The following is a 10,153-nucleotide window of genomic DNA, read 5'->3' as shown; positions in this document are numbered from 1 at the left end:
TTGGTGATGAACTCGCAGAAGAATGTGAATGGGGGAAAAACTACCTGTCGCTCAGCTTTGTATCTGGAACCCTGTGATATCCATTTCTCTTGGATGTTGTAGGGCAACTTGTCTACGATGGGCAAAATGCCGCGTGAAGTGTCCAGATAGCTCAAACCAGGCAGGTAACCTTCGAACATGGCTGCTTCCAACTCTTGGAGAAGGTCACTTAGCTCTCTCAGCTTCACAGGATCTTTATTGCTGATCTTTGGGAAGTTCTCCAGCCTGTCGAAGAGGGACTTTTCAATTACCTCTGGAGACCCGAAGCACTCTTCTAAGCGTTCCCAAGCTTTGCATAGACCTTGAGATGAATGACCTACATGTACTGCTCTTATTCGTTTCACGTGCTTTGCAGATTCACTCCCTAACCACTTAATCATGAGGTCCATCTCTTCATTAGCACTGAGTAGTAGTCCGTCAATGGCGTTCTTGAAGGACGACTTCCATGCCCAGTAATCTTCTGGGTGATCATCGAACTTGGTGAGACCGGAGGTTACGAGGTCTCTGCGTGCTAGGTACCGAGCCACATCACTGATGTCGCTTGTGTCACCGCTTCCTGTTGGTTTGTATGGTGAACCCTTGGGCCTGCTGGGTGTGGGCTGCTCTGATGAGGGCTGCTCTGATGTCTTTGGCCTACTAGGTCGCAGTGATGGAGAGCTGTGCTCATGCTTCACAGTGGAGGAGTGCTGTCTCTCGTATGAAACAGTCAGACGCTGTCTGGGTGGTGAGGAGGATCTCAGCCTATGGACTATCGGTTCCAGATTGGCTATAGAGTCCTTAACATCTTCGGCAGATAGTGGTAGCTGTGACTGTTGTTCTACGTACTGGCGTGTGCGGTCAACAGTGGCATGAATGACAGCTTCGATACCGTTGTTTTCTTCCTCCGCTGCTGCTTCAAGAACATTAGCTTCAGCGATGGCTTCTGCCACTTCTTTCTCATGCAGCAAGTTCTTTAATTTTGCTTCCATTTGGGCTTTTTCGATCATAATCTCTGATTCCATTTTTGCATAGCCAGCACGTGTGCGTGCTACTTCCACTTTGACACGTGCATTGACAGCTGCCCTACTGGCTGTTGATTTAAAAGACCTAGATGTGCTAGAGGCCACTGACCTTGTCTCAGCATTGCTCAACTCTTCCATCATGAATATTGCTGTGTGCTTGGCGTGAGCAAGGATGATGGGGAGCAGTGCTTGCGCTGAAGATCTCTCTCCTTGAGTCGATCCGCCCGCTGAGTGGTTGCTTTTTTACTATTCTGTTCCCACTGCGCGTAACCAGGGCGCAACTTCCACAGATAGCGAACACACACTGACACACAAATGAATCCTCAGACGCTGGAGTAAAGTTTAGTTCTTTACTCAACCCTCAGAAACATGAGTGGTCGTTTGGTTATTTTGTAAAACTGTAAATAAACATAAGAGTACAATTACTGTAATGCTCAAAACTATACTGTTACACTTTCAACATCAACAGTATGTAGCCAACATATTATATCAATATAGCAATACAAATAGTTATACTTAAATAATATAAGCTATGTATTTATAAACATATACATTATACATTGTAGTTAAACAAGAAAAGAAAAGGCAACTTACAAGCAAAGCCTTTTCCATGGCAAGAATGTAAACAAAGAGATTCTCCGGAGCTTTTCCTCTCAACTAGCTGCTGCTACGAGCTATCACGTCTGAACAGTGTGCTCACATCATGTGACTAATGTTCGTCATGTGACTAATCAAAACCGAAACTGAATAAAGGCAGTAACAAATGTAATGTCATAAAATGTCCACTAGATGTCTCTAAAATGAAAACCTAAGAAACCATGACAGTGAGGCATGTACGGTATGTATACAGTTAGTGATAGGTACAGTGAGGCATGTACGGTACGTATACAGTTAGTGATAGGTACAGTGAGGCATGTACGGTATGTATACAGTTAGTGATAGGTACAGTGAGGCATGTACGGTACGTATACAGTTAGTGATAGGTACAGTGAGGCATGTACGGTACGTATACAGTTAGTGATAGGTACAGTGAGGCATGTACGGTATGTATACAGTTAGTGATAGGTACAGTTAAATGGCAGCTGTGTGAAAGAATCTGTTCTGTCGGACCTGAGGACCCTGTACTTCCTGCTGGTGTAGGACCTGAGGACCCTGTACTTCCTGCTGGTGTAGGACCTGAGGACCCTGTACTTCCTGCTGGTGTAGGACCTGAGGACCCTGTACTTCCTGCTGGTGTAGGACCTGAGGATCCTGTACTTCCTGCTGGTGTAGGACCTGAGGACCCTGTACTTCCTGCTGGTGTAGGACCTGAGGACCCTGTACTTCCTGCTGGTGTAGGACCTGAGGACCCTGTACTTCCTGAGTCTCTTAGAAGGTCGGGGGTCAAACAGGCCATGGCGCGAGGCGTCCTTGATGATGCTTGCCGCCCTCCGACCGACACCGGTCTCCCTGGAGGGACTGGATGGTAGGATGGTAGGGGGTTTGGGAGTTTGGTGCCGATGATGCGCTGGGCGGTTTTCACCACCTGTTCCAGGACAGCTGCCGTACCACACTGAGATGCAGCTGGTTAGGATGCTCTCAATGGTGCAGCGTAGGAGTTGAGGGTCCAAGAGAGCTCCTGGTAGGTGTGTGTGTGTGTGTGTGTGTGTGTGTGTGTGTGTGTGTGTGTGTGTGTGTGTGTGTGTGTGTGTGTGTGTGAGTGAGTGGGTGAGAGAGCCTCACAGCAAAGCTAATGACATGGCATGTCTGCCATCTGCTGAAATGTATGCAGTTGTCTGACCCCACGCTTTATACGTAGTCCTCCTTAAACTGTCCAGAAGGGGGCAGTAGAACCTCATTCTTAAACAGGTGTGTTACAATGACCAATTTAATGTACAAAATTGTGTTTGAATGAATGAATGAATGAATGAATGGTCTTTATTGTCATTTATACAGTACAGGTACCATACAACGAAATTTAGGAGGGGGGGCTCCCCTGGTGCTTGGAAAAAAGACTAAAAACAAGAGAGCCAAGGGTAAAATAAAAGAGGGAAAAGAGCTGGTTGACATAAATAAAGGCTATGTACACTATCTACTACACTATACTACTATACTATACAATAAAACACTGTGCTGTACTCTATGCTATGCTATAAATATCCTAACTTTTTCCTATATCTGAACCTTATGTACACAAGGGTTGTCATATTGCACATAGTATTTGTTGCACATACATTAAAGTGTCGCAGTTAGCAGGTTTAGAATGTTCACAGTTGTATTTCAATATTATGTTTACAATCTAGTAGGTGCCATCAAATTGTCTAGATTGTCCAGGGCCTAGAACCTAGGTCTTTGCTGTGTTCAGGGCCTGAATGGCCCTAGGGTAGAAGCTGAGCTTCAGTCTGTTTGTCCGTGCGAACATGGTCCTGAACCACCTTGATAAACAGACTTTTAAATAATGGACACAGGTGGCCTGGGGTGGTCCAGTGGTCTAGCACTGCGGTCTACAGTGCACACATATGCCCATGTCAGCATGGGTTTGAATCTGGCCCATGCCCTGCTGACATGCCATCTCTCCCTTCTTCTCCTTACTTTTCTGTATCTGTCCAATAAAATGAAAAATATGAGTGGGACTGGCCCACTCAGAAAAATAACTTTAAAAAAAATAATGGACACAGGCGATATCTATTCCATATTAAAGTTGTATTTTGACAAATACAATGCCGTTGTACAATCCAAATAAAAGTACTGTAAGACAATACCACAACAGCAACTTTACCCACAGTACTACAGTTATGCACCAGGGAGCAGTGTTGTCCATGCTTTCTCCAAAATGTACATTGTGACATTTCCTTAAAGAGCAGAGAAAGGGGGGGGGGTACCGTGAGGCTTTTGTTTTTTGTGACCACCAACATTCATTCATTGGTTTCATTGGCCTACTACACACGCACACGCACACGCACACGCACACACACACACACACACACACACACACACACACACACACACACAAACACACACACACACACACACACACACACACACACACACGCGCGCACAGTGGAAACTACAAAACAATCCTCCTGAAGACCACAATGGAATTGATTTCCTTATCATTTCAATCTCTCTCACAAAAAGCTCATTGTCCGAGGGGGGAGGCCTCCACCTGAACCAGACCGCACTGAGGCATACCTGTTAGCTGCCACACATGTCATCGTGGCGTCTTATCCCAGCCCTTCAAAAGAATACATTTGATTTTAAAAAAAAAATAATAATAATAAAAACATGAGTGAAGACGGTGGTCTAAGGCAGAACCACAGAAGCCTACAGGCCAACTCATAAGCATCAACACCTGTCTGAACCCTCCGACGCATAAAACAAGCTCAATCACGAAGTCCTTGCGAGGTGTGTTTGTCGTTTTTGCATTATGTATTTGAGCGATGCTGTCAACAACCAGCTAAATAACAACAACTTGTCTGCAACAACAACAACAAAAAAGCCAGACTCGACGCGCCAAAAGGCATGCATGTAGAGGCACTTCTGTCCGGCCGTAGGATCCTGCAGCGCGCCTCTGCTTCGCCTGGAGGGCAGGGGGGGGGAGAGAGGGGGGGGAGAGAGAGAGAGAGAGGGGGGGAGAGAGAGAGAGAGGGGGGGGGGGGGAGAGAGAGAGAGAGAGAGAGAGAGAGAGAGAGAGAGAGAGAGGGGGGTGAGAAGTCTCCACTGGAGCCAATGAGGGAGCAGCATCCGTCCTATCCCTCGTATAACTCCGTTTCTCAGGGGCAGAGCCCTGCCACAAGCACGTTACTGCCGTCGAGGGACGTTTGGAGAGACGAGTGTTCTCCCAGGACGCGTTCAGGACGCACATCTGTTCCAACGACGCCGATTCCTTTGAACACCATTACAACCGTACAACACGAACGATCCATCGTTTACGACTTTTTAAAATATATATATACATTTTTTTTTTACATTTTGTATTGTTATTGTTATTTTCGTTTCTGTTGTGGAGTTTGTTTCCTTTGGAGGGCTGCGACCCATGATGAGTGTGGTGGGACAGGCGTATGAGAAGAAGATAGCGAGTATTCTGACCGATATCCCCGGATCTATGAGCTGCCACCCGAGCTCCAAGGACTCCCCGACGCTCCCCGAGTCCTCGGTCACCGACATGGGCTACTACAGCGGCCAGACGGCCCACAGCCACCACGAGTACTACCAGAGCCAGGCTGCTTACGGACAGCAAATGAACTCCTACCACCACCAGTTTAACCTGAACGGGATGGGGGCCGCGGGAGCCTACCCCACCAAGTCTGAATACCCCTACACGAACTCCTTCAGACAGTACGGACATTACAACAGAGACCTCCAGGCGTCACCTCAAGGCTCAGGTAAGACTCAGGTTCATTCATAATGGCCATCCGAATAGACTTTGCCGCACTAAATATTGTGGGAAATGTGTCATTTAAATCTGTATTTACGAGTTGACTTAGTATCTGGTTGCCTGGTTGTCTAGGCTACGCTTATAAGGTCTTAAGTCTATAAGGACACATCATGTGAATCAGCGTAACATATTTGCTATGGTGTTACCTTTGTTAGTTTAACATTCGGCCTATAGCTGAAATAAAATAACAACATGTGTCATAAAGAAAAACGTTGAAAGTCTAGTAATTAATATCTAGACTACAGTAGCTGTTAAATTAGAGTATTATAAGTCAGAGGAAAACAAAAACTATCTATGGAAGTTTTAACCAACCTGTTAATTGACGTATTTGGATTGTGAGGCAATGAATAGAGAGAGTCAACATAAAACAATCATGTTTAAAATATATTATTGCAGTAATATGACTGCGGTCATTAAAAATATATAAAAAGATGAATATTGAAAAAAAGTCAAGTGATGACAAACATATATTATTATTAGTAAGTAAGTAAGTAAAGCTTTATTTATATAGCGCCTTTCGTACATGAAATGCAACTCAAAGCACTTTTACAGTATTATTATTATTATTATTATTATAATTATTATTATATTTCAACAGGCCTATACATAATATCAGTGCAGGGCAATTATATTATTATAAAATAAAAACATTATTATTGATATTATTGCAACAGTTGCAATAATGTAATTATGAATAGCAATGTTGTTATCATTATTTACATAATTATCATTAGGAATACATCACTGGTGTTGCTTGATATATACATCGAAGATGCTTATGATCCTGTTGTTACCGTGTACAGTGAAAGAGGAACCAGAGCCGGAGGTTAGGATGGTAAACGGAAAGCCGAAAAAGATCCGCAAGCCGCGGACCATCTACTCCAGCTACCAGCTGGCCGCGCTGCAGCGACGCTTCCAGAAGGCGCAGTACCTCGCCCTCCCCGAGAGAGCCGAGCTGGCGGCACAACTCGGGCTGACGCAGACCCAGGTACATATCATCATCATCATCATCATCATAATAATAATAATAATAATAATAATAATAATAACAACAACAACAATAATATATATATATATATATATATATATATATATATATATATATATATATATATATATATATATAGGCTAATAATAGGCCTGACGCAGACAGGTAGTATATTTATAGGTGACCTTATAGGTCATTTAGATTTTTTTTCTTTTGATTAACTGAGGTTGACACATTTATTTACAATAGCCTCATTTTAATGAAACATCTAGGCTACCCCTTGATTTGAAAGGATATGATTTATAGATACCTTACTGTGTTATTGGGCTATGACGTGAAGTCATGATTAAAGCACTTTGAGCTGCAATGTTTGCAGGAAAAGTGTTATACAAATACAAGTTATTATTATTATTATTATTATTATTATTATTATTATTATTATTATTATTATTATTATTATTATTATTATTATAGGCTATTATACTTATATCATATTATACATATATAGACCCAGGTACTATTATACTTATATTATATTATACATATCCTGGGTACATATTATACTTATATTATATTATACATATAGACCCGGTACATATATATATATCATATATAATAATAGGCCTGACTATGCACCCAGGTACACCGGCCTGTTGGGGAGATTAACGGTGACAGAACTGGTTACAAAGTCATGTCCAGCCTATAGAGAGCTGTAGGCCTGTCCATAACGCCTGTGTGAAACGTCCTCAGTTAAAAAAGGACAAAGCAATTAGGCCTGCTTCTAATTACCTTGACAATTATAATAATATCATGTTATAGAATGCTGCATTTGACTGTTAAATAGGCTGGCAAAACGTGGTTTTCATTGCTGTCAGCTTAGCTCCATTGCCAAGAGTTTCACCACGGCCTTGAAATGTAACAGCACTCCTTCAGCCCAACTACTGTTCTGAACGCAACAGGTTGAACATAGGCTCGTGCTTTCCTATTTGGACAGATGAATGTGCCTACTGATTGAGGTCATTTAGGCTCACTATATGCTTTTATAGACAGTCTGCGTTTGACCGCTGACCATTCCCTCGCCGTCATATTAACATTCCTCTCTTCCGATCGCAGGTAAAGATCTGGTTCCAGAACCGGAGGTCCAAGTTCAAGAAGTTGTACAAGAACGGCGAGGTCCCTCTGGACCACAGCCCCAACGCCAGCGACTCCATGGCGTGCAACTCCCCGCAGTCCCCAGCGGTCTGGGACACTAACAGCTCTCACACCACCCCGGCCAGCAGGCCTCAGGCCCCCCAGCCTCCCCTCAGCGCGTCGCCCCCCTACATGGAGGACTATAACAGCCACTGGTACCAGCAGGGACCCCATCTACAGCACCCGGGCCCCGTACACCACCCGGTCCCCCAGCAGAGCGTCGGAGCGGTTTACTAACAGACTTGAGCCAGAGGTTTAACACCCTTAGCGTGGCTTCCACATCAACTGACTTTAAAGAGCTCTGTGAAGTCACCAGCTCATGACTGATGTGGGAGTTTAGGCCCAGTAGGCCTTTATCAAAGAGGGAATTTCTGCTTCTGTTGGATCTGATGTCCCTGCAGCTCTCATACACCGTAGGCCTATCGTCACTATGCCATGGGCCTCTAATACACCCTAGGCCTGCCGTATCACCGTAGGGCCACCGTAGCACGGAGATATTTCGGATAACTGCTAATTCACACACAAGCACATAGGGATGTCGAATCACTCGTTGTATTTAAAGGACGCCTGACGTGGTTTTTAAGTTATTTATCCCTTCAGTTGTATTGCTTTTATTCCCTTTTGTAAATTAATATTCAATTGCGAAATGATTTTTTTTTTTCTGGATAAATTACGTCAGAATAAGGACACAGCTGTGCGGTTGATCCATATGTGCTTTAAATCATGATTATGGGTTCAATGATCTAAAAAACCATGTAGATGCACTATAGGTATAGGGAATAATGGTAGATCAGTGGTTTACAGAGTGCGCGTCGGAAACTCAGGTCATAATAATTTATATAGATTTGTACAAAAAATGTCGAAGGCTGTACATATGTGTCTATAAAGAGCAGAACCACTAAGATCATATTTTGTTTGAGATGGAAAGACTGCACTGTGGTGCCTCGAAAAACCTTTTTTATATTCATGTAATTAGTTATACTATTGTTGTCTTTCTGTCAAAACGATTAAAGGTACCCATTGAATATTTGTGTGTTTTGACTGGTGTTGATTTAAAAAACTTTAATCTCGGCCTGTCTAGCATTTAATAGATATTATTATTACACATATAACCTATTACACTATTTATTTTCTTTACATGGCTTTTTTGGTTTTAGATGAATCATCTCGTAAATGTCATATTTACATAACAGTGACTGTGGTGTTACGCATTAATGCGCGCAGCGCCAGCAGGGATTTCTCCGCCAACACGAAGGCGCTCCTCAGAGGAAAGGGTTACGGGAAGGGTTGAGGGTTAAGGGAAGGGTTGAGGGTTAAGGGAAGGGTTGAGGGTTTAGGGTTAGGTGTGTCAGTGTGCTGAGATGCGGCAGGCTCGTCAGTATCGGCCCAGGGTTGCGTGCAAGCAGGCCGTAGGAGGCGACAGGCGAGCAGACATGTTGGAGTCGCTTGATTTTATTGGTATTCTGTTGCCAGATAACAAGAAAGAATACTGCCGAGAGAGGGGGTGTGCTGAAGTAAGCCTGTAGCCTCGGGGAACACACACACCCGCACACACACACACACACACACACACACACACACCCGCACACACACACACACACACACACACACACACACACACACACACACACACACACACACACACACACACACACACACACACACACAGAAAACAAGAGCATCAGAGGAGAGGGGAAAAGTGCCAAATATTTAAGCCAGCAGGAAGGAGTTGATAGTTTTTTAACCCATTCTTTTCTGGAATACTTGGTTACCTCGGCGTTGTGTGTCTCTGATCTGTCGGCGTAAGTTAACACAATGGTACATGTGTTATGGTATTATTAATAATATTTACCATTATGGTAACACTTCTGTGCAGAGAGCTATGTGAGAGTTTGTTCTGAGTTTATTGCAGTTGTGTGCGTCGACATATTATAGTCTAATATACAGTATTTTGTTTTGTATTTAGTTGTTTTAAAAAATATATATATATAACAGATCGTCGTCAATTTAGATAATGAGAATTTTAATTTAACAGACTATATTCTGTAACAAGTAACAACCATATGCATATATAGCTTAAATGTTGATAACATACTACAACTCATAGGTCTGGGCTACTCCGATGGTGGCCTATTTCTTTTCTTTGACTATTTTGGTTTATTGTCTCTGTTTTTTTGTATTTGGTCTCAAACCAACAGAGGTGAAAACGGCATGTTGACTTGCCCTGAAGCAGAGAAACCATAAACATATCTTGCTAAAATCAGACGATAGGCTATACAAACCGCAGATAATGAGACTCTCGCATATCCCAGGACCACCATCATAACAAGCTCGTACATATACTGACGTTAAAGCACTTTGACTATTAGTCATATTATTATAAGACGTCATTGTCTTCTGATAGAAAATGAAGAATCCTATTCGTCACATTATGAGACAATTGTCAAAGCGAGGAAGAATGCGTTGGTATGTCGGTGGACGGCTTATAATAATATTATATTATTATTATGATTATAT

General features: G+C 43.0%; 1 protein-coding gene across 1 annotated transcript; it reads left to right on the top strand.

Moving 5' to 3' along the window:
• Positions 1-5,055: 5,055 nt before the first annotated feature.
• dlx3b (distal-less homeobox 3b) lies at positions 5,056-7,873 on the top strand (the record flags this gene model as incomplete). The annotated part of the gene is made up of 3 exons (XM_080541711.1): positions 5,056-5,404; positions 6,261-6,445; positions 7,559-7,873. The coding sequence occupies 3 exons, from the start codon at positions 5,056-5,058 to the stop codon at positions 7,871-7,873; spliced, it is 849 nt and encodes a 282-aa protein (XP_080397837.1).
• Positions 7,874-10,153: the final 2,280 nt, after the last annotated feature.

This window comes from Nansenia antarctica, assembly GCF_963989245.1.
Source record: "Nansenia antarctica genome assembly, chromosome: 11".
Lineage (NCBI taxonomy): Eukaryota > Metazoa > Chordata > Actinopteri > Argentiniformes > Microstomatidae > Nansenia > Nansenia antarctica.
Note: the sequence above shows the minus strand (reverse complement) of the source record. Positions and strands in the feature narration are given on the sequence as shown.